Source organism: Tauraco erythrolophus, chromosome 2 (assembly GCF_009769465.1).
Source record: "Tauraco erythrolophus isolate bTauEry1 chromosome 2, bTauEry1.pri, whole genome shotgun sequence".
In the NCBI taxonomy this organism is placed as follows: domain Eukaryota; kingdom Metazoa; phylum Chordata; class Aves; order Musophagiformes; family Musophagidae; genus Tauraco; species Tauraco erythrolophus.
Window position 1 is genome coordinate 46,967,515 of NC_141466.1, and position 25,261 is coordinate 46,992,775.

Consider the following 25,261-nt stretch of genomic DNA (forward strand, 5'->3'; position numbering starts at 1 on the left):
CTATGTCTAACAAACTCTAAATCGGCAGTATTCTGTCAGCTTTTAATGACCTTTTTTTTAACTACATATAATGAAGTGACCCAGTTCAATTCTATGGGCTCAAGAAGCCTTATGATATGTCAGTTCTTTCCCAGGCATTAATGTATTCCACACCGACTCCAGCACATTGCCATGAGAATGTGTGGGGTTTTTCTGAGGATCAAATGAATTTTGATCTACTTCCCAAAATCTTCAAAGAACTCTTATGCTGGCTGAAATAGAAAGACTCATGTTCCCACGAGGAAGCGTGGACCACAGATAATAACACTCAGAATTTCTAGTTCTTTATTTTTTCTAACAATAATAATCACAAATATTAATAAAATTCCAAACTGCTCAGTTACTTAGTGATTTCCTTAAAAAAAATATTTAAAGACATTAAATTATTGCATGCTTAGAATAGGTGCTAGTGAAAATCCTTGTTCTGCTTTTCATTCACTCAATTTTACTATCATTATGAAGGGCTCAAAATACAGAGATTAAGGCAATGCCAGGTAAACAGGACTTGTATGAAATGCCAAACTGAAAATAACTAATTTAATCAGAAACAGGTCTGTGTGAAAATGACAGTGATGCTGTCTTTTAATCTGATTCTTTCAGATCTGCAGTCAAGGAGCTATGCTCTCTACAAGGAGAGAAATGGAGACAACAGGAAAGGGAAAGGTGAATTCGAGAAACAGGTTATTTCTGTGGTAAGTTCTCTTAACGCGTAGAAGTCCTGCAGGCAAACTTTGTTACTGATGTTCTCTAATAAGAAAAGCCCCTTTTCTGCATCTTTTTTAGGCAGAGAGGAGCTCTAAGTTAGAAGCTGGGAGAGGAAAGGCAATGGCAACTTAGCAAGCAGGTGAACTGTGAAGGACTAAGAAGGAAGGATAGATCATCATTGCTTGGAACTCACTGTTTCAGAACAGCTGGCTAAAATGCCATTCAAGAAGGGAACAAGATGGCAAAGAACAAAAAAATCATTCAGTGAAAAAGTCAAGACCTCCCTTAGTTTCATGCGTGAAGGGTAGAACATGGTTTTGCCTTCTTTCCATCTTTCCAAATGAAAAATTCATGGCTGGTTAAAGCAAGCAGGGAGACACTTAAGCTCATTATTGATGAAAATCATTAATGCCTCTCCTCAGAAGGGCATTTTGCCAGCTTTACTTAAGCAGCAGTTAGGCCCTTGCTCAAAACCCCATCTTTGGATGATATTAGCAAAGCCAATTACTGTCCAATGTCAGACCACCCCATATTTGGGAAGATAATTGAGGTTATGCTGATGGGTCAACTCTAGCAATGTTTGCGTTTCAAAGATTTAGTGGGTCCCCATCTGGTTTGGTCAATATGTGAGTAGAGAAATGAGACTACATGATCACTTCCTAATCACTATATTCTGGTGATGGGCCCCTTGAATTTTTTCCTGTAGAGGGAGATATTATTGACCTGATAAAAGGCTATTGCAGGAAGAATATGCCAAATTCTTCCTTTATAGGTACAAAATTCCAGTAGATCATTCTTGTCCCATGCTTATACATAGCTGTTAGGAGAAATGCTGCATTGCAACTGAAACTTGAATGCAATAGATACTTTAATTTTATACCTCCTTCTCTGTCAGTCAAGATTCTAGTCTTGTTACTTGTAAAGGACGAGATCCTGTCATTACTGAAGTGAATGGAAAGGCTGCCGCTTAGCTCAGGTTCCCAGTATGCAAAGGCTTCACTGGATATTTGCAGTAAGTGTTTACGTGAACTCTATTACTTTGCAGTAATTGTGAGGCTGTTTGCCTTTGAAGGAAAGTGGAATACACCTCTTTTTTTCCTTAATGAAGGGTTAAAATGCCTACATGGGGAAGAAATCACTTTGGTGTATCTGCATAAGCACACCCTAATTCCCGATGCTGTAACTCCTCTGTACAGCCACACCATGAGATGCAAATAGGAATTAGAAGCAGATTAACACATAAATGAAAAAGCACACAAGGAAACAGTTTGGAGATGTTTAGGTCATTCTAAACCTGACTTTGTCAATCAGTTTGCTTAAATCAGACCATCAAATTCTTTGTCTAGTCAATACAGAGAGATAACTAGCTGTGAAATGCAGCAAGCTCCTAAACAGACACTGTCCCTCTGCAGGCCTGTGCAGACAGCTCGCTGTGTAAGGAAGTCCTGCATCAGAAGATCCCTGAAGTGTGGGTAGGTACAAATTAGGTGATTAATGTACATCTACTCTGAAGAAATATTTTGAGGTGTGGTGGAAATTATTTCTGCATCTATTGAGAATACATATATGTGGGCTTCACAAGATTATTCTTATTCCAGATGTTCTACTGGGACTGTCACTGTTACTACTTTCCAGCTTAGCACACCCAATGAGCCCATCATCAGAGCTCAGAAAACTGCAGCAATATCTTCCTAATAAAAACCTCACAGCAATCCTCTCTGTCTTCACTACAGTACCCTTTTCTTATGGCCAGGCAAAATGTACCTAAAATGTTCAGTTAGTATAAGCCATAGGAACTCATTTCCTGAAGCACCTGCCAAAGCGAATACAGCTCTAGAGATTAAGTCAATTCTGTCAAGGCCTCTTCAAGTCTAAGTGCAATTTGTTGATAGTGATTATTTTTAAAGCAGTGATGATTGCGCACCTGGTTATCTGTGCATTCTCTCTGTTTTCCTATCATGCCTGTTAACACTTCTTGTGAAGACCCTGCTATTAAAATCTAAGTCAAAAATTCAATGTCAAGATAGAAGGACTGATTCTATCTTTGGAATTTCTTCATCTGGCAATCTGGCAGAATTTTATACTTTTTAATTTTATAAGTCCAACCAATCAGTCTCAAGGTGCGATAAAAAAAGAGATGCCAGACACTTGAGTAACTGTTCTTGTTGATATGCTTGATTTTTTATTGCAATATATTTTGTTCTCTACATATGAAGTGTCCACCACTACGGTAACGGTCTAAACCTTAAATGAGAGTGATATCTAATGAGGAATAAAAATCTCAAGTAAGCTAGTTAAAAGAGGTGCTTATCAACAATTTTAAAAGAACTGCTCAAAATTATCCTTGCTTTAGCTTTACTCCTGTTTTTTTTCCTCCTTTAACTATTAACTCTTGTCTTTCTTTCTTTCTTTTTTTTTTTTTTTTGGCCGTGGATTCGAAAGTTTCTTCTCTGTTCGCCTCCTTTGACTCTTCTAGCTGGCTTCAGTGCCAGCCATCTGATTTCTCTCATGATCCATATAATAATTTTTCACCATTTTTCTCATGACCTGTACTCTCCTTGTCCTCTTTTCTCTCTTCTGACAATTTATCCCTTAATTTATTTATGGATTAGTCTTTGCCATGTGTCCTAGGTTACAACGTAAGATGTGCCCAAAAGTATGTATTCTATCACCGTCTTCATGAGCTGTTGAGACCTGGTGGGGCAATGTTTTCCTTGCCTCCTCCCAGACTATCTTCTGTTAATGGGCCCATCAATGCCTTGCCACATGACTCATGGATAACTCCTTCCAGGAGCTATCTCTGTTTAATGGGCAATCAAGGATCCACCGCCAGACTCACAGAACAACATCGGCCCCACTGGGAGATGCTCCAGCCGGGAGGGGAGGGGGCGCCTCGGGGCTGCGGCGGCGGCGGCCGGTCGGGCTCTGGCAGTCACCGGGGGGAGGGACGGGCACTTCTCACTGCTGGTTGCCTGGTGGGAACAGAGCAGCCACGCGAGGCTTGCTGGGTGCCTTCCTCTCAGACCTGGGGGGCCTGGGTCGGTCGGCATTGACCCTGCAGAGGAGCAGCTTTTCTTCCCCGCCGGGTTCCCGGAGGAAGACCGGGCCCCACCGCAGCACCGCCGGCCCTTCGGAGGGGCCCCGCGCCCTTCGGCGGGATCGCTGCTTCCGCGGAGCCACGTCTGCCGTGCCAGGAGGGCTGCAGCCACCGTTTTGATCGGACTGCTGCCAGCACCCTGACCAGCAGGGTGTCAGGTCGTATTCTGACTCTGTCAGTGGTTTTTTTTGTGTACTATTGCATTTGTTTTTTTTTTTTTTTTTTTTTACCGAGACACCGTGTTAGAAATTGAACGATTTTACCTATGTTTCCCAATATTTCACTTTCAATTCTCAGCTATCAGCTCATTCTTCATGAGAGAAGAATGAGAACATGAGAAGAACATGAGAGTTCTTACTATAGCACTCCCAGAAATCCCTTCCAAGTAACTTGTTTTCTCTGATTTAGTTTTAACCTTCACAGCCATATGAAACTATTCACTCTAGAATCTCTAAAGAGTCTCCATCTAAAGTTCTTGAGGACACCATTTTCGTCCACTCAGACTTGACACACCGCTCTTCTTGAATACTACATGTGCATGTTTTCAACAATTCTCTCTTCACCTGATTACCAAGGTAGTATATTTGACAACATACTTCTAATCCACTCTTCAAATTACTGTGTGGGTTTTCTGTCCTTGCTTTCCTTCTCTTTTCTCTCTACACCTTGTTTCTGTGTGATCTCATCAGCAAATACAAATTCAACCACCATCTGTTTGATAATGACTCACAGATATGGTAGTCTACTCCAGACTAATCTCCTTATGTCCAAACTGAAATCTCAGCCTGCCTCTCTGACATCTCCTCATGTATATGTAGCCATCATCTCCAACTCCCGATGAATAAAACAGACAGCTTATCCCTTCCCGTACAGTAAACCTTTCTTTCTCAGTAAGTTAGCGCAAAATATAAGTCGAGTCTAAATTAAGTCTTTTTCTATACACAAAAAAAAACCCCTTTAGTTTCTCTCAAGTGGATTTCAAGACTAAATGAAATGTATGGCTCATCATGAGGAAACTGCACAAAGAGAGCTTGGTCCAAGCATGACGATTGCAAACGCTTAAACAAATAATATAGGAGACCCATAGCAGCTCAACTTACAGCAGTTCACTAGGTGCTAAACCAAGCACTCTGTTAATACAATCAACACATGCTCATAATAAAGACACTGCACAGTGGTACATCATTGAGCACTGTGGTCACTCTTAGGCAAGATAGCTCAAGTGAAGTAAGTAAGAGTCACAGATACCTCAGACTCTCAGTACATGTGGGTATGGAGCTCTCCTGAAAGGTATCACCAAAGTCTCCTCACAACCAAATATCTATTCTTCTGCCTCAGTAACAGCGGTATCTTTCCAGCTTTGACAAATGCAGTCTTGCTCTTCCCATATCCAATCAGACTGCTGCCAAAAAATGATTGTTTTCTGAGCTATTCTTCGCCTCCCTCCACTGGTTCTTCCTTATCTCTCCCATCTGATAGGAGTTACTGCTTTTCATTCTCAAAGCTTGCTGACACTCTGTCACATTTTACTTACTGTCAAGATACTGACTTGCTTGTCTGTTTAGACCATACTGCTAGCTACTGTTACCCACATGTTAATAGGCTGCTTCGAACTTTCTCGCATAGCATACAGCATGCTTTGCAGGATCTCCATATGCTTAATGAGAAAACAAATCGTCTGTTTTCCCTGAACTGCTTCAACAAAGTTCCGTTTTCCTGTGTTAACCCTCCAAAACCAAAAAGGTTAAATCTCTGAGCATCAGTACCTCAGTGGAATGACCTCAGTGTTGTCTCCTACAGTCACCCTGAAGGCTACTACCTACAAATCCCACCTTCCCTCAAAGGCAGAAATGTCTTTCAGAAGTCTCATCCTCCTAACATCAGTTATTAATGTCACCTTAAAGACAGATGGGATCAATGTAGGTGCTTAGAAAAGAAACAGTGTGCTGGAGCCTATCCCTGAGGAGCTAAGTAATGCTTGAGGGTACTTTAAAACAGGCAACATACGTCTCCCCCCACAGCCTTGCCAACTGGTCCCCCTAAACTAAGCACTCCAGAGGGAATACAAGATAGCAGATCAATTAATTTAGCCCCAGGGGCCCTCTTGAACCACAGTATCATAACAACCTCTCTTGCTGACCAAAATTTCCTTGAGGCATCCCGCCTGCCAGCCTGTAACCACCTTGTCCTTACAACTATCTCCTGTTTTCTCCTTCTGTTTCCAGCTGAGAAGACTTTAGGTACTTACATTTATTGGTCTGTGCTGGTACGGTATATAAAACAATGATGTAGTTGTAGCTGATGTTGCAGCTGTAGTTGATGTAGCTGTAGTCATCATTATTGTCAATCTTACAAGAGAAACTTCTAGTTTGGACAGAACGTTACCACAAAAAGAAAGCAGAGTCAAACCTGAACGCAAGCAACAAAATTTCTAACTGTAGACGACGGTTTGTGGGTGGCATGGCCTCCTTTTTATTCTTCATGATATAACAAATTGGAGTTAGGAACATATGTACATAAAAACATTTTTTATTGTTCCAGCCTGGAAGACTATTACGACTAAAGAAATCATTAAATGTTTCGAGTCTGAAAACAGAGCTATTGAAAACAGAATGTGTTAAGTGAGAGTATTTGGAACTCTCCTCTCTGTTTTTGCTAACTAAAGAGCTTGTGTGACAAAAAAAAGCATTTTGATGAAGTTGCTCACGGAGAAGACTTCTACTTTCCGACTTCCTCACCCTAAATCTGTGTTCTGCTGAAGATTTCTCTTCTTATAGACTTTTTTTTTTCCCAACATATTATTTTGAATTTTAAACTTTCACATTTTTTAACTTAAGACTTCACAATAACCTTCTGGCAGAAAGCTACTGCCTTCTGTCTCTGCTGGCAAGTACAAATTCTGGTTGTGGGTTCCCCCAAGCATCCCTTTTTAATGAGTATACAGTACATTTTCAGCTATGTTCTGAATCAGTAGGTTTGCTTAGACACGCACAAATGTTCCTGCACCTTGCAAAAAGATGCTTCTTCCTCCCAGAAAGTGACAACAGAGAAACGTGGATTCAAAATTGTTAACATAACAAGCTGAAAAATGAAAAGGGGAAATCTAACCTTTCAGACCTTTTTTTAATATGGCATAGGGAACCATAAGGACAAGCTCTCAATTGAAAATAAATCCGTGTCAAGTTACCTTTAAATCACCCTGATTAGTACAAACAGTCTTGACATATACACTCCCGCATACCGTCTATAGAGAATAGAGAGAAATATTGCCTTTGTTCAAACTCATAAATTTGGGGATTTTATGGAAGCACATTAGGTACTTAAAATACAATAGAGAGATTACAGTCGTTAGGTTAGATCATCTTCTGTAATTACCGTATTTAGGTACGGCAGTTCCACGCTGAGCTCAAGTCAGGTTGGTGGCACTTCCTCCTGGAAGGCCAAGCTTCAGTTCCACAGTCACCTTCTGGCTCTTTTGGGTTTGGCAAAACTTTTGAGTCACATGGGGTTTGTAAAAGTCACTGTGACAGCTACCTGAGTCTGTAGAGAGCCTGAAACGTTAACTAGGGAGTGTGTGTGGGGGTGTGTGTGGTCTGTGCTGTCCCCTTTATCTCAGAAAGACACCAACTCAGATGACAAGTGATAACGTGATAAAGGCCAACAATGTTCATGCATATGGTTTACTGTCACAAGATGTAAGACAGGACAGAAGGTGTTTTTTGCAGCGATAGTGATTGTGGTGCCCAGTCACTTGGCCTTATCTAGGTGCTATGAAGGGAAAAAATTACCACTTGCTTAACTCAATAGAGAAAGGAAACAAGTTCCGAAAGCTCAGTAAAGCCCAAAAAATCCTCAGAACAACAGCAAGCCTCAGGAAACAGTAAATCTAACCCGGGTGATTCAAGACCAAGAAAATACATATTATATCATACTGGAGCTTCTGCAGAATCTGCTATGAGCAGGGTTAAGCAGCAACTTCTCAAATTAACAGTGGCACAGCAAGAAATGATATAATCATTACTGTTTTCAACTAGAGCCAGACCGCCCTAAACAGAGTTTATTTATGACTTTGTTACTATTCCTACTCAAAAGTCCATACAATGAAACAAAACTAAACCCGATTGCATTCTCTTGGGCCAGATGCAATGCAAAACACTCTTGTGTTTTGAAAATCTAAGCCTCAGACTACTCCAGGCCAGAAAGGAAGAGTCTCAGCTTAAGCTTAGTGACCATTTCTGCCTTTCTTACAATCATTAGTAAATCCCTGCCAGTCCGCTGACAAGAAGTGGAGGGGTGCACACGCGGAGCCTGAGCAGCTCTGACGGGGGAATTCTGCACAGCAGCTCAGCTACATGCTGTCTGGTCCTAACAAGGACCAGCATCATTTTACTTTTACGAATGCAAAAATGAGAACCCGAGGCGTTTTCAAAATATGGATGGATAATAAGACTGGATCCCTCCTCTGGATGTGTTCCGGCCCGGTTCCGGAGCACAGTGGGTTTGGGAGTTAAGGGGGAAGACGAGGTGGGGAAAAGCAGGGCCCAGGGCAGCGAAGGCAGCGTGCGGGCAGGGAGGGAATGCTTGCCACGAGATGGCAGCAACGCCACGTCTTTCTCGGCAGCCTGGCTGGCCCTGGGTATATATATTATTACTATTTTTCGAGTGAGAACCGCAACGTTTATACATAAATACAAGCTTATTACGAAGTCAGCCTACCTCGTTCAGTGGCCGTTCACCACCTTCTTGCAACTTACAATGGGAAAACAACTTTGCATATTTCACCATGAAAGAAAACTCATCATAAGTGAATAATTACAACCTTGAAACTACCTTTCCAAAGGTGTTCACGTTTCTGTCTTTCCTTCTTATGAGCCTTTGTATTTTAATTACGGATATAGGTAAGCATTAATTATGGAGTCAGGCCCAGAGTGCGGTGGTGGTGGTAATCATTACAATTCTTCCAGGATTGGAAGTCAGGTTTGGGTGCTTTGTTTTTACCACCCGTTTGCAGGTAGGCCTGGCACAGAAACCGCTGTTGGCAAAGGGCATCACCTGTTGGGGCTGTGGGAGTGTGGGGACCTGTCACAGGCCAGCCCTGGGTCACCGTTTCCTTTCCCTCAGGCTCAGGGAACCAACCCTGCTGGGTCCAGGATGGTGGTGGGGAAGCCTCTGTCTGCACACTGCCATGCCTGTGTGGTGGGTTGGGGTTTTTATTTTATGTTTTGGAAAGGACGGTTAATGGCAGAAATTCCTCTTGGCAACAGGAGCCATGGGGAATGGCAACATAAAGACAAAGCAGCGTTCCTCAAGGAGACGTTGGCTCTTTTCCTTCCCCTCAGGAACAACAGCTTGTTCCGATGAGCAATTTGGAAGAAACGAGCAGGGCACATTTCGGACGTGACAGCCTTTCTCCTTCCCGAGAGGGGACGAAAGCAGTTTCACCTAGGACTAGGGATTCCCACCCCAGCCCACGCGCCACCCGCACCCCACATGCGGGTTAGTGGCCGGGCTGCGTGCAGAGCCCGGGGACAGCAGGAGCCCCCGGGACAGGGGTAGCCCTGCAGCCGCCACCCTTCCCCGCGCCGGGGGGCAGCGGGGCGGTGGCGGGCCGGGAAGAGGCCTTCTCCCCCCGGGCGCTTTCGGGGGATGGTGGCAGCCACCCGGGGCCGCGGCCGGGGTTGGGGCGGGGTGAGGGGGGAGGTCGCGGCCGCCGCGGGGAGGGGGCGTGCGGGGGCCGGCCGGCGGAGCGGGGCGGCTGCGGGCTCGGCGTGCGCCGGCGGCGCAGCGCCGGCCCCTTCCCCTCTCCGTGGGAAGTGATGGTTGAGTCCGGCGGCGGCGGCTTCTCGTGTGGCTGGCAGCCGCTCCGCTGCGCTGCCTGCGCTGCTCTCGCCGCGATCCCTCCCTCCCTCTCCCCTCCTCCTCTTCCTCGCACTCCCCGCATCCCTCTCCTGCCGCCGCCGCCGCCGCCGCTGCCCGGCTCTCCCCACCGGCGGCCGTGGATGCCACGCTGCCCGCGGCGCCGGGCGTGCCTCCCCTCCCTCCCCTCCCCTGGGCGGGCGGCGGGCCGGCGGCGCCGGGGCTCCGCGGGCGCTGAGCGGCGCAGCCCCGCCGCGGAGCGGGACTGATGCTATGAGCAGAGCGGAGCGAGCCGCCCGCGCAGTCCTGCAGGAGGCGTCGGGCGCTGCGCGGCGCTCGGGACCCGGACCGCTCCTCTCCGCCTCTCCTCGCCCTGTGGTGGTTATTTGGCGCTGTCCTTAGCCCCGCTGCCGCTCGGAGGACACGGTCGCAGCCGAGAAGAGCCGCCGGGGGTTTTGTGTGAGTGTGTTGTGTGTGTGGAATAACTGCAGACATGACTGCGTGGAGGAAATTCAAGTCTCTGCTGGTTTTCTGCGCGGGGCTCCTCACTGCAGCTCAGGGTAAGATTTGGGTTTCTTGCACTGGATTCGTGTAGGCTGTGGTTATGGCACTGATTTCTCCCTTCAGCTAAGCCGCTGCCGCTCGGATGAGCTCTGTCCCTCGCTTCGTTTCTGCGCCGGGAAACAGCTGGCTCCCCGAACCCGGTCTCCCTTCTCCCTGCCTCCCACCTCCCTCCGGGTCCGCCGGTGTTCCCCGAGGGCTCAGTTCCCGGCCAGCCACTTCCCCCGGGAGAAAGCAGCCCCCAGGAGTTGGGCAGAAGCCGCTGCGGCGCTGCGAGAGGAGCCGTGCGCATCCAGCCGCCTGGGCAGCGCCGGAGTTTGGGAACACTTCGCTCTCCGCGCACGCACAAACGGCACTCGCTGCCGTGCGAGGGACCGTCCCTGGGCTGGCAAGTTTGCCTCTCCCCTCCTCCCGCCTCCCCGGCTTTTGCCGTGCTCAGGGGGGAGCGCGGAGTGGGTGGCCGCGGAGAGCCGCCCCCGCCTGCCTTCCGCCGGCTCCGCTCCCCGCAAGTTACGCGGAGGCGGGGATGCGGGGCCGGGGTCTCCCTCCGGCAGCTGCCTGCCCGTGCTAGCGGGAAGGGTTTCTCTCTGCTCGGTGTGCGGTGGGGAGCGTTTCCCACCCCTGGCTGGATTTCTCCTTAAAATCAGTGGGGAGGGGGAGGAGAAACGAGGGGGGTGACGGTGGAGAATTGGGTTACACAACTTCAGTGCTGGCCTCAGCCCCATCACTTGCCTCATCGCTGGAGACAACAACTTCCCCATTATTCACTTCGCCTCTCATTAGCCCTGCGCTTTTTCATGCTGGGAGAGAGATGCGAGCGTGTGTGTGTGTATGTGTGAGAGAGAGAGAGGGAGGGAGACTGCTCGCAGCTGAGCACCTGTCCCCGTTACAGCCTCTGCCTTCTCCCACCTCGCTCCCGGCTGTTTCTGCCTGCCTCCGGGAGGACGGTAACCCCCTTGCGCTCTGTGCTGTCTGAGGCTCCCTTAACCCTCCCAAGGCGCTTCACATCGTTCCCACCATTTTATTTTTGCTCACTGCTTTTTTCGGTGCGGGGGTGGCTCGAGCAGGGGGAGCAGGGCGAACCGACCGCGGCCCGGGCTGGCAGGCGAGGCTGGAGCGTTCCCCGTCCTGCGGGTGCCCGCGGGCGGGCTCCCTCGCCCTCCCGGGCGGCACTGCAGGGTGCCCTCCCTCTGCCAGCCTCTGGCCGTGATCCGCAGGGAGAGGCGGTGGAAGGCCAGCCCGGTCTAGCCGGCAGCCGGCCGGGAGCTCTGCCCGGTCCGGCGGAGCGGCTGCGGCGCCGCGCCAGCCCGGTGGCACCGCACCTCTACCCGGATCCTGCCGCTGCCTCGGTTCACCAGGCAACGCCGCCCGGCTGCCCCCGGTCGCGCTGTCTCCGCGGGGAAGGGAGCGCGGGGGAGGAGAGGCGCCCGGGCTCCTCGGGCTGTGAAACGGGCGGCTGCCGAAGACGGGGCTCTGCTCGGCGGCACACGCAGCCCGGGGCGGGGGAGGGCTTCTCGCTGTGGCCGCCCTGCCCAAACTTCCAGCATCCCCCCTTCCCCCCGGTGCCTCGGTCCCCGGTCCCCCGCCCGTGCGCGGGGCTTGGCAGCCGCTCCCAGCCCGCACACGTGCCGGGCGCCTCGGTGCAGCCCCGGGAAGGGGCCGGGGGGGCGGGGGAGCCCCGCGCCGGGCGGCGGAGCCGCCGCACACGGGGGCCCGGCCGCCCCGGGACGAGCTGCCGCTGCAGCCGCGGCCGCGCCGGCTCCCGGGGCGGGCCGACACCCGCGACTTATTTGTTAAATACACTGTAGCTGGTTCTGTCGTTTGACATTTAAGTGTTTTCTTTTCATGGCTGACAGCACATATGAAAAGCTGGAGGCTGGATCATGGTTATTCAGCGGAGATCCGACGTGTTTTGCTTACATACAAAGGCTTTGCCAGGAACGTTTGGGCACTGCCTCTGATGCTGCTCTGCAGAATGTAATTATACCTCCCTTAATGTGGAGTAGCAACACACCTACTTAAAGGCTACAAAGTGACTTGATATTAAGTCAAACAACAGGTATAAGGGGAACCAGCGGAGACATTTGACATAATTCTTTCCCATTTACCTTCCCAGGCGATCGAGCACAGGTATCTATATTTAGTCAAACGCAATCCTGAGGCTGAAATTACGTTTATAGTTTAGAGAGTGAAAGAACTCCTTCCTTAGTAACATGAAGAGCCTAGGCTTTCAGGAGCACATAAAATTTTAATTAATAGATCCCCAGAACTCTTTGTTTTACTAGCCTCCTGGTAGTCGAATCATTTGATAGTCACTGAAATAGGAATTCACCCGGGTTTTGGTTGGTTTGGGGGGTTTATGAGGAAAAAAAAAAGTGCTGAATTTCTGGAGGTGTTGCTACAGGCGTTCCCTTATCTTTCAGTAAAATCAGAGGTGGGCTGCTTTCCACATTGTTCCTCGTTATGAAATGAAATGGAAATCCTTTGTTGCCTTGCAATTGTCTGTAACTTTTTTTAAAGGGGCAAGAAAGGACGAAAATGAACATACGTCATCGTTCATTGTGGTAGGCTTGAGGTGCAGTTCTATACATTTATTTGGGCTCATTTTGTCTGACTGATGCATCTGAGTGTTTTGGAAAACATTTGGGGATTCTTCCCTGTCCATTATGCTTTAAGCATCAGGGGAAATTAGTATGGAGTCATTTAAAGGAACTACTTTCTCAGAAACTACCCTATCATAGCAGTTATGCTTCAGCCAGACAGGCAGCATGGTGTTCAGCTCTGCATGTTAAGATGGACTTGTTTATATAGCTATTTGCTAATTCTGATAGGTTATGTCCTAGCGAAAGCAAACATAAAAAACTGTTGATTTGCTTGAAACACAAAACACGTCAGTATCATTTCTGTAAAAAGTCATCCTGCTAGGGAACAAATAGATTTAGACTGAACTCAGACTAAAATTCAAGATAAAAGATTAAAATATCTTTCCGCTGTGACCTGTGGGCTGCGTACAAGCTATTTTCCATGTAGAAATACGTATTGGTTAATACTTAAAATTGTACTGATACATGTTTTCAAGAACATTTCCCTGACTTGTTCAGATAACCAAATACAACACCTTCATTGCCACCTAATTGCCTCAGACAAAATGTGCATAAGCAGGCTTATGCACAGAGGTATCATTCGGATTAATGGAAACAGAAAAGGGAAAACATTTCTGTTCTTAAATTGAATCCAGACAGTGACAGCACTCTCATATCTATAGCTTAGGATTTTGTTAAAAAAAAAAAAAAAAAGAAAAAAAAAAAAGAAAAGTAAATAAAATCCCAGACATTTTATGTACCTTCTGTTTGCTGCTATCACTTTGTCAAAATAATTGCTATGACTACATCACACAAAGTTACCACTATGTTTAAGGCCTACTCGTGACGGACTGAGAGTGTTTGTCTCTTTTAAAGTCATGTATTTTCTCTCTCTCCAAAGCAGTGTTTCTCAAACTGTGAAGCTGGTCTCTCTAGAGAGGCTCCATTCTCTTCCAGAGAAGACTAAAGCAATTGTAGGGAAAATGAGCTGAAAAAAGGAATTTTTAAAAGAACAGCAGAGCTAGGTGTTGAATACCCAGCTACAAAACCAAGTACTCAATGGATGCGTTACCCATCCCCCATGAGGAACTGGGCACAGAGACACAGAAAAGAGAGAATAGCCACCTCTGACCACATAATATTTTAATGTAAAAATGCATTTGCTTTTTGGTAAGATCTGTATCTTTCCCAATTTTCCATCAATGTCCTTAACTCTGTATAGGAATAGAAAGTATGGTCAATTTGAATATAATGCAGTAGAGAGCGTATCAATTCAACAAAGAGTTCCCAAACACTCATTGTAGACCTTCGAGCCCGTAGATGAGATTTGAATTCCCAGTACATGGTTATCAGTTTCTCTGGTGTGTGTGGCACAGGTTCATGGTTATCAGTTATCATGGTTTGAAGCCAGTACATGGTTATCAGTTTCTCTGGTGTGTGTGGCACAGGATATTGGCGTGTGTGGGGCAGGATAGTGGTGTGAGGCGCTGGAGATGGTGTATATAAGCACATGCAGGCATGACTACATGTGAACTTGAGGATGTATTGAAATCTGCGTGGGCATTTCAGCCCTGTCTGTGATTTGTATATATAGGAATCATTCTGCAGATTATTTTCTGTTTATTTTGCTGACTGTCACTCTTGTCCCTTTATACAGACATGTATGAACTTGATCAGGTATGGGTTTTTTGTTTTGGGGAGGGCAGTTGTCATTTTTTGTCCCTGAAGACTGCTTTTTCTATACAAAATGGAATCTAGCTCTTCATCTTATTATTACCCATTATACGGTAGCGTCATTACACATAAATTGATATATGAAAGTTTTTAAAAGACATCTGTGGGACTTTGGCCTCAGTACCATTTACATTCATGAAAACTTTGCCCCCACCGAATTAGGAACAATCTGAAACACTAAATATTTTAAACAGAAACCAGTACATTCAAGATTTGCCATGCTCTCTGGAAAGGCTGAAAAACCCTAGGGACCACCGATTTCAACTTTTTCAATACGTGTCATCTGTACGCTGTCACATTAAACTTCCTCTCGCAGCCTTTCCTCGGAGAAGCAACTGCTTAATAGCGTGACTGTATGAAACCTCCAATGAATTTAAAGATAGGATGTAATTTCATTTTGCTCCGATCTGTATTGAACTGTCGTGTCTTTGACCGTGATGACATTATTCTGCTAGTAAACAGCTCGGAGTGTAAGCACAGCTATTGCAGCGTGGTGCCGGGCTGCCGGTAACCAGCAGAGGGATGCCCAGCGGAGAGGGGATTTGCTGGTGTAACTGTACAATCCACCAAAGCAGTAGCCTAAGTACGAGACGTGATCTCTAATAAAACTCGAGCGTACAACTGGATTTAAATCAGGGTCACCGAATAAGAATCTGGCTTCTAGTTCTCCATGTGGCTGCAAAATTAGCCGGATTAGACTGAGCTATATTGGATGTTCTTCCAATTTCTGCAGTGAACAAAGAATGACAATCGTATGGAAATTCCCCTAATGTGTATGAATCACTTTCTCTTGCTTAGATTTTTACTTTTTTACGTCAGTTGCAATTTCCTTTAAACCATTTTTGTCAGCCAGTAACTTGTGAAATAGGGGAAAGTGCCATTAATGCCTGAGGAAAGCTGTGAGATCTTATTTTGTCCTCACACATCTTTGTTCTGGCTGGATGAAAGACTTCACTCCACTATATGACATTTCTATTGCATTTAAGAAAATGTACACTATATTTGTTATAAGCATTTCTCAACGGAGTAACTGCTTGAACAAATTACTTGGATTATTACTGGTCTTATATTGACACACAAAGGCAACGTTTATCAGTTGCTTGCATTTAGTAATTGAATGGTAAATGGAGGCACACATGCACTGAAAACTCTTACAAGAGTAATTTTGCATCTTATTTCCAATAACAAGTCTTACTTGCTCAGAGACAATCATTTTTTCTGCATTTCTTGCTCATATGGGAAAAAAAAAGTAAATGACAACAGTTTCTTGCTATTTTTACCTGGAGGGCACATTCAGTTAAAAGGGCAGAGCAAGATTTAATCACTCTTATATTGCTGATGATTAACCAGAATTCCTCTGATTAATCAGAATATCATCAATGATTTGCTTTTAGCAAAAGATAAGCAAAAGAAAAAAACATCACAATTTCTTGCAATTAAAGTAATGCTTTAGTTTCCAGCATAAAAATTAATCACAGCTTGTTACAGCTTTATAATTTTTAAATTATGCATTTTAACAGTATGTTCAGGTATATTCTGAAATAGTGATTCTATCTCTTTCAATTTCATTTTTTGAGTCATCACTGTCAAGTAAAAGGTAACTTTGGAGAGTTGTGAGGGCCCTATTCTGCTGCAGTGGAAACTGAAATTTCTATTGATTTCAGCAGTAGCTGGATTGGACAATTTTGAAAAGATTGCAACTCTGAATAAGGCAGTCGTGGTAGATTCTGCAGCTGAATAGCAGAGCCAGACCCTGTTTAATACAAGCTTTCGAGGCTGAGAACTTCTGACAATGGTTACATCCATGTATGACTGGAAAAAAGGAGAACTGGATGAATCTGAGCAATCGACCTTAATAATATTAAAAGATTTACTTATTTATCATAGAATCATAGAATGGTTTGGGTTGGAAGGGACCTCAAAGTTCATCTAGTTCCAAGCACCCTGTCATGGACAGGGACACCCTCCACTACACCAGGTTGATGGAAGTAATTTGGTTTTAAACAGTATCTCTGATATCTCCAAGCATGATTTTATCTGACCTCTACCTTGCGTCCTCTTTTTTTCCTCTGCTTTTTACTTAAAGAAATTGTGAAGGACAATATACGGAGAAACCTAGTATCATTTTAGTCTTCAAATGTTTTATGTCTCTCTTACAGTATTCCATGGATACTGAAGTACAGAATCATGTTCCGTAATCATGTCTCCCTTCTACAGTGGCTTTCCAAAAGAAATGTTTGCAGCACTGCAGCTCTCACAAAGCTGAATAAATAACAATGAATAAAACTTTGTGTGCAGTGTTTGTTTTGCAAACGTGCATAAAATATGGTCAGCATTTTAAAATTACATTTTGCAGCGTTTGCTTCGCACCTTATTCTCAGTTTCAAGGCAGTGACTTTTTCATGCAATTTTGCTAAACATGAAGCTTTCCTTATTTCTTGCCTGAAAGTTTTCCTTGCCTTTTTTATTAGAGAGCCATTTCTAAGCCTATACTGGAGTTTTTTTTTTATTGAAATGTTCTAACAATTCTGTTGTTTGCAGCAAATTCTTCACATTTGGCAGAGAGCAAACCTGGGGTGAGGGATATATCTTTTCCCCATCCCGTGATTTGCAGATCAAATGTAATCATGATATAATACTTCATAAATCATTGTTTACTTCTTTTGACCTGTATTACTCGCCTTATCATGTTCACATACGAAAACCAAGAGAACACAAATATTCAGACTTACACTTTGCTTACACTGGTGCTGAAACAGCAGCAATGCATAGTGCACTTGGAACAAAAGTGCAGCTGGCCTTGCTGTGTATTTGAAGCTCAGGTTCAAGGATGGGGTAAACACACTGAGGACCACAACCAGGATTTTATTTTTTTTTAAGCACTGGCTCAGCTGTAGCTTGGATTTCAAGTGTCTTCACTGTGCTTGCAATGCCTGCTGCCAAAATGGATGGGGGAGCTTGACTCACTTTGCTTAGTGCGTCCAAAATACGTGAACAAGAGCTTAGACTTGGCTTTGGATATTATGCTTGAGCTAGAACTTGCCTTGTATGAGCACATCAGGGTTCAGTGTGAACTCATGCTGCGTATAACATGGATTCAGCTGTAGCTTGGGACCCACATCAGATTGCCGATGTGCAGCACGGCTGGAGGTACAAGGAACAGGGAAATGATTTTGCCAGGAAGCAGCTGATGTTGGGAAGCAAGCGGCTGGATACCGCAGGAATACACGTGAGCTCATGGAACCTGCCTTGCCCCGAACCCTAGAAAAAGAACGCAAGTAGCTGTGACGATAAGAAAAAAAGGGAAGGGAGAGTGATGCTTCTTGCACAACAGTGAACCTTTTGAAAAGGCCGTTTTGATAAAATATTAAAAAAAAAAAAAGTTTTAACTTATTTTTAGACTAATTTTACATGCTTCTGGTTGTGAAACAAATGGTCATGACAAATCACACTGTTCTCACTAATGTCTGTGGGATATCAATGCAGAATCCGACTGCTTCCAAGTGACTAAGTACACTATTTTAGCTTTGCCCCAGCAGCCAGATTCTCTATTGATATCCTGCTGATGTTTCTTGTAATGCGTAGATTGAGTCATGCCAAGCATTTTTTTGGGGGGGAAAAGCTCTTTTATAATTCACTTTTAGAACCTCGGTACAATCAAGCAACCGCGAATATCAGTTGGTGACCCTCTGCATTTGTAGACATCTCTCAAGAAATTAAATTGATTTTCTTTATCTTAGCACATAAATAGCCCCAGCACAGACTTTGACCTATTGTGTGCAGTGTCTCTTAACAATGAAGAATGTAGTGTTAATAGATTTTGCAAAGTCAACAGTGGCAGCAGTAGTAGTATTTTTGGCGTGAGCTATACTCAGCTATTGTGATGTTGCTTTCCCATGAAACCTATATAGGAGAGGCTTTATCATGGTATTTAATTAACATAAATGCAAATGCTGAATTTTTCCTGTGTTTTTTCCGTGTATATAATGTAGTTAACTTGAAACAAATCTGCCAGTTTGTACAGAAAAAGCATTCTGCTATGCAGAACTAGATATCTTGGGCATAAACTCTAGTCGTCTGCTGAATAGTTTGGGTTGCTGTGTGTCAGATTCTGACCAGTTAGGACCTGATCCAAAGTCTGGGGAACTCACAGGAAAAAAAAACACCAAAACTAAAAATCTCATTAGCCTTAATGGACTTTGAATCTGGCCTTTATTATAGCCACATATCATACAGAGAACTTACATTAAAACAAGGATGCTGGAACAAATCTAATAACAGTAAAGACAATTCCAACTCGTTGTTATTATTACTAAACTGAAATGTTATGCAAACAGTCACAGAAACGCGGTTTACATTGAAGATACATGATGCTTCATATTTTTTGACCTATCTGAAGTGTGTCTCACTCCACTGGCTTTTGCTAGTTACATAATTTATTTGCTTCTGAGGAGGGGTTAAATTTTACTTGCTTTCTTTAGCAACATTTAGTAAACAGACTGATAGCATGGAGATGATCTGTGCAAACAGCAAAGAAGGATTTCTTCAACTCATGTTGCCATGACAATTTAGATTTTTCCTGTCAACTCTTGAGAAGCTCCAAAGTCATTTCTTCAGAGCAATGAATCAGGGAATATTTTGGAAATTGAATTTCCTCTCTTTTTTTCAGTTTATTATCATTCAACACAGTGAGGGGCCTGACCCAAAAGATTTTAAAATCTACAAACGAGAACTATTGCAAAAGATACAACATCATGAATTACACCAGCAGAGAAGCTGACTTCAGATGCATTATCGAGTGATTTAGATTTTGTTTCTTAACTATATGATAATAATAAATAGTCTTGCTAAAGACAATAATGGATAATGAAGAGTCAAGAGGCCATCTTACAGTTGTCATTTTGATCTTCATGGCCATATTTTATCTTGCAGCTATTTTGAGGAAATTAGATTACAGAAAGATTATAGAACAAAGAAGGACTAGTAATTTTATTTTTGTTACAGTTCCAATTATGAAATTAGTTGAACGAATGAGGAATGAAATCAAAAGGCTGTTGTCCACATACTTAAATTACTATCCAAGATACTTCCTGTATACAATGTTTTTACTAATCAAACTAAACTTCCCTCTTTTGATTTGTTTTAAATGAAACAGATTGCTTTGAAAATTCTTAAAACTAGTCCAAACTACTCTAATTTAATTCTTAACAAATAAATTACCAGCTTAAAGAGGTATTTCTTAGGTTGCTGTTAGCAGTGAGGGAAACATGGTGAAAGAAAAGAAGATAACGTGAAGTGCTGTTTCTGCTGGGAAAATAAGTTTCTCTGTATAGAAGACAAGAAAAGTAGCTCAGTAATGGTTTTCTTTTTAAAATGTTCCTGGCAGATGATGGCTACTGAGTTGGTGTAGTTTGTTTACCACTTTGCAATGGATTTGAGATGAGTCACATCACATTAGAAGGAAAATTGAGAAGTTGTTTTCTCAAAGTGAATTAAGTTTTTCTTTTTTTTCATATATACTCAAATTATTATTTCTCTTTAAACAGAGAACACCTAATTTATTTATTTTTTTAAGTGTTGATTCCTCTTGTGTCCATAAATCTGAGTTCCTGTTGCAAGAAATGGTAAGTCCAGATCTATAATTTCTGTTTACTGGATAAGGTGACTGAGCTGGACTGTCCTTTCTGTTAGCCTGTGGATTTTCTTTAAAGAACTAGCCATTTTATTGTCAAGCAAGTTTGGACCACAATAATTTCAGCCTCTGCAAGCACGGTTGTTTTTCACAAGCCTTTCTATCCTCTTGGCTTCAGAGCGGGAGTTGACTGAGTAAGGACTATAGGATGGGTCCTCAAGATTTCGTGTTGTAGAGGAATCTTTATTTCTGCCTTATTTCCTTACTAACTTTAAAAGTCTACATTAGTGGTAATGCATCTCAGTGTATCCACAAATGGTGTCAAGGTAAAGTAGTACTTACTTATATGAATATTTGATAAAGGAACAGACTTATGGATGGAATATACTTAGGATACATCAGTTCATACGCATTCAGCATGAAAAATAACCTTCTTTTTCCAAAATAGCTAATGGAAGAGGAGATCCATTTATTGAATAAAAGAACATGTTCATACTGAACAATAAAAGTATCTGTCTGAGCTCATTTTACCTGCGAAACAAGTTTTCATGCAAAGTTCAAGGCTGGGAAGGGGGAAGAAGGTACTGTTTATGGTCAAGAGTCTAGATTTGTATTTTTACTTTCTTTCCAGGAGTGCCCAATATCTGCAGTTCCCATTGACTTAAGAGAAAACTGCAGATCTCAGCACTTTTGAATTTCAAGGAATTTGTGCTGTACTTACTTTTGCACTTGATAATCATAATAATCGGAATGTAATATAGTACTTTAAAAAGAATGGATAGACAACCATATACAGCATTTACTACAGTTATCTCCCAGGTAGTATCTGAATTAAGCAAAGTTTCCAAATCTAGAACTGTTGTGTTATTTTTATAGGAAGGAGAGATTCCTCAAGGGAAGTTGTGGTTTGTTTTTCTTTCAAACTGTTGTACTTAAGTAATTCTGTGTATAACAAAAACCCCTGGATCTGATGGACCCTGGAACAAAATGTTTGTGATTACAAATCAAACATTAAAAGCAGCAGCAAATCAGAATTTGGAGTGAAGCCAACTCATAGACCACTGGCTATGTTGGATAATGGAGGTTGTTGTCCTGGCCCAGAATTAAAAAACTATCAGTTCCACCTCCACTTTATTTCCTCTGTGAATATTCATCATTTTTACATTTAGCCCATATTGATGGTAGCTAATTGCAGTTCCTTGAGGCTCCATTTTTCTTTCTAAGAGACCGACCATTTGGAAGGAATGAGGCAGTACTTTAACAACTCTGATGGAAAAAAGTTATCTACCCTGTTATAGGATAGGCACCAGACTTCTTTTGATATTATTGTACGGTGCTCTGCAGACCATATTTGCAGGATGGATAGATTTGTGCAAATGTTTTCAATGTGCTTTGTCACATAGCACTGGTATATTCAGGTGCAGTTTTGTACAGCAGAAGCATTTTTTGCGACTGTCTTGAAAACAGTTTGCTTTTCAGATCTACTCAGTCACACTGCTGTTGTCTAGGTACTATTCGGAAAGAGCGATGTGCATGAGGATCAGGTCCCCTGGGGAAAAAAAATCAATTAAAAAAAGAAACTACTCTTTGACACTAGAAAGATAATGTACTGCCCACTGTGAAAAAATAAGCTATTGTGGTGACAGAGGCTGTGGCAGGTGAGGGATGGGCATTCAGCACAGAGGACAGCATAGGCAGCCGATGAAAATCATTCTTATATTTTATCAATGACTCTCCAATAGTACCAATGAGGAAGATAAGCTATCTCAAAAAAAAAAACCCTACATTTGAAAAAGTATGACAGCGTGTAGTGGGTATTTCAGTCAGGACTATTTTTTTTTTAAAATCAATCTTTACTCCTGTCATTTGTCCTCTCCCACTCAATTATTTTCTAGGATATTTTGACTATTATTGTATTTATTCTTTAAATTAGACTTCATTATGCAGTGACATGTGCATAGTGTGATTTATTAATTCGTTTTATGGTAAATCCTAGCGTATAGGGACCCATCATACGAAGTATTATATGAACACAGAGAAAATTAGATGGACAACATGGACAACATTGTGAAAGGAAACTCAAGTCTGCGAAATGTTCTTTCCTGCATGATCAGAATGAAGCAAAAAACATTTATCTTCTCAAATATAGCCCATAACAGCTTCATGCTGCCCTGTATTTTACAGAGAGCATAGCCCAGATTAGTTCACTCTCATTCATTGATAGTTATTCAAGTTTTTTTCTGATCTACTTTACTGATATTTGTCTTACCAAAGAGTGCTGCATAATGAACTTAGAATCATGGAATCATAGAATGCTTAGGGTTGGAAGGGACCTCAAAGATCATCTAGTTCCAGCCCCCCTGCCATGGGCAGGGGAACCCTCCACTACACCAGGTTGCTCAAAGCCTCATCCAGCCTGGCCTTGAACACTTCCAGGAATGAGGCATCTACAACTTCTCTGGGCAACCTGTTCCAGTACCTCACCACCCTCTGAGTGAAAAATTTCTTCCTTATATCTAATCTAAATCTCCCCTCTTTCAACGTCCCTTACTGTCTCCAGTAGCACAGGCTGGTGTAGTCTTGCTGAGCAGAACTGGTAATACAGTTCATAATTTAAACTTTCTGCTGGCAAGTGCTCTCAGTGGAAGACCTGGTGCCACTACTGTGGAGGTCTGATGTGGTCTGATAAATACTGACCAGCACCTGCATGGGCATGACAATTCAGCTGCGGAGCTGATACACAGGCTTTACACTGACATGCTGAAAATAATGGCTTTTATCTCGTAGGACTGTCAGAGCTGGCACCATCAGATTTGCAACATGAAACACTATTCCTCTTTCCTTTCCCCTCACTGTTTCTTTAAAATTCTTCTTTTACAGACCTTATCTTTCTTGTTCCAGTCACTCTATAATTTCCTCCTCTGCTGAAGGAGTATAAGATGCCTTCTTTGTTATGCTCCAAAGTGGCTGTTTAACATTCCCATGGAGGAAAGCACCCAAGGTCTAATCTGTGATGACTCCTGTACTGGGAGCAACCAGCACAAAGGCTGAAGATGGGCACAGGGCATTCTTAAGACTTGAAGAACTAAGTCAGGGACATAAGCTGTGCCCAGATTTTGTGTAAGTCCCATGAATTTGGTTAAGTTTCAGTCTTCACATATTTAAAAATGCAAAAAGTGTCACATCAAATCAGACCAAAATACCCTCTCTCTGACAATGGCTATTAGCAAACGCATAGAAAAAATTGCAGGAAACAAGATAACAGACAGCCTCGTGTTTTAGCAGCCTCTGGCCAGTTTAGGGAACTCTTAGCCAGAGGTTGCATCTATGTTCAACATCCGTCAACAAATTTAACCTTCATGAGTCTGTTCTTGAATCTATTCATAATTCAGCCTACCACGCTATTTTCTGACAATCCGTTTTACAATTTAATTCCTGCTGTGAGGAAAAGCACTGCATTTTGCTTGTTTTGAAGCTTCTACCTGCTCATTTCCCTGAGCACTTCCAGCTCTTTGGAAATACTTCACCCCCCATAGAACTGTGCATCTGATGGATAGGAAGGGATCATGTGAATCTGTAAATTACACACTTTTCTCACGTACAGCTAAAAAATCCATATGGATATTTATATTAACTAACTCCAAGTAATACTAATGTATGATTCCCAAATGCATTTCTCATCATTTTTAATGATCAAGATGTTGTAGTCAGTGTTTCTGATGCACTTAAAAGAATAACAGCCTGTATTTGATTATAAACAGCTGCTTCCCTCTATCCCACCATCTCATTACCTGGTTTTTGTTCTCATCAGTTATTATTTGATTGTTTGCTTTCCAATAGATAATAAATAGTACCATCTGAATGACAATGATGTTCAACATTTTGCCCTATGAGAGGTTTCTGGAGGGACAATAGAGAAAATGCTTAGAAAATTAGGTCCTGGTAAGAAATGAATACAACAAACCAGTTGCTTAGTGGTCTCTCCCACCGATAACGACTTCCATGGAGTGTGTTAGTAGTTAATTGGTAATAATCAAGCACTGCATAGTAGCTTCATCTCACATATATGCTATATCCCTCTGTGGTCAGCCAGCGCAAGTCCAATGTATCGCTGGTCGCAAGTCGTATCTTGATGGTGTTCTGTTTCCAGGGACAATAGGCAAAAAGTCCATTGAACACTGGTGGGGGTTGTGACAAACTTTAATGATGGGATTTGGTGAAGAATTGGGTTTTGGGGGAGTTTAGAATTTCTGTTAGAAAAGGTTTAGGAAGAGGTCCATCATACTGAGAATGCTGAAACTGTATTATCGTTCTAAATCAAACAATTTCCCCCGTCTCCCACCCTGACCTAAGACACAGATCTAGAATAAATTGCAAAAATTTTAAAATAACATGGAAAAAACTACCCCCAGATAGAGGCTTATCTCAAACCTTAAAACATGCAAGATATTCCATAAGCTTCAATTCATAGATCTCTGGTTTTAGTTTCACTTTAGCAAATTTGTCACTGTCCAAAAAAGAATTGCTTCTCCTGTTCCCTAAGACAGTAGCCTTCCTATATGTATTTAAACTGGTTCTGAATGGGATGTACAAATTCTGCCCTTCCCCTTTATTCTGCCTCTTCCTCTCAGGACTGTCTGTAGAAAAGCCTATCAGCATCATAACAACAAAACAAAGCAATGCAAATAAATAATTAGCAAAAGCATAGCTGACCATTTTGAACAAGAGTAGCATGAGATAAAAGAAACATAGAATCTCATCAATGTTAGCAAGTCTTCCATGACTGTTCTTGCTCCTTCTTTCTGAAAGGCCCTACTTCAATTCCATAAAAGAGAAATTTCTGAATATTTCTTGATATACTCTATTCTGGAAAGGAAGGCATTAATCACTCCTGTCCTGTGCAAACAAAATCGTCGCTTAGCTTTAGAGAACTGACAAGAACACACAGGTTTCAGAAAGATGACTGGAAAAGGACTACATCCCAACAAAATGTAATGTATCCGATATACTGCAGTCTAAATTTCCAGTGAGACGGGGGAGGGATTGAGTTCTTTC

At 43.2% G+C, this 25,261-nt stretch overlaps 1 protein-coding gene across 1 annotated transcript in view; it reads left to right on the forward strand.

The window, feature by feature from the left end:
• Nucleotides 1–10,190: 10,190 nt before the first annotated feature.
• CSMD1 (CUB and Sushi multiple domains 1) overlaps nucleotides 10,191–25,261 on the forward strand; it is a 1,221,578-nt gene continuing 1,206,507 nt past the window's right edge. The window contains exon 1 of the mRNA XM_086608338.1: nucleotides 10,191–10,257. Coding sequence (XP_086464464.1) covers nucleotides 10,191–10,257 — 67 coding nt within the window. The remainder of the gene's footprint in view (nucleotides 10,258–25,261) is intronic.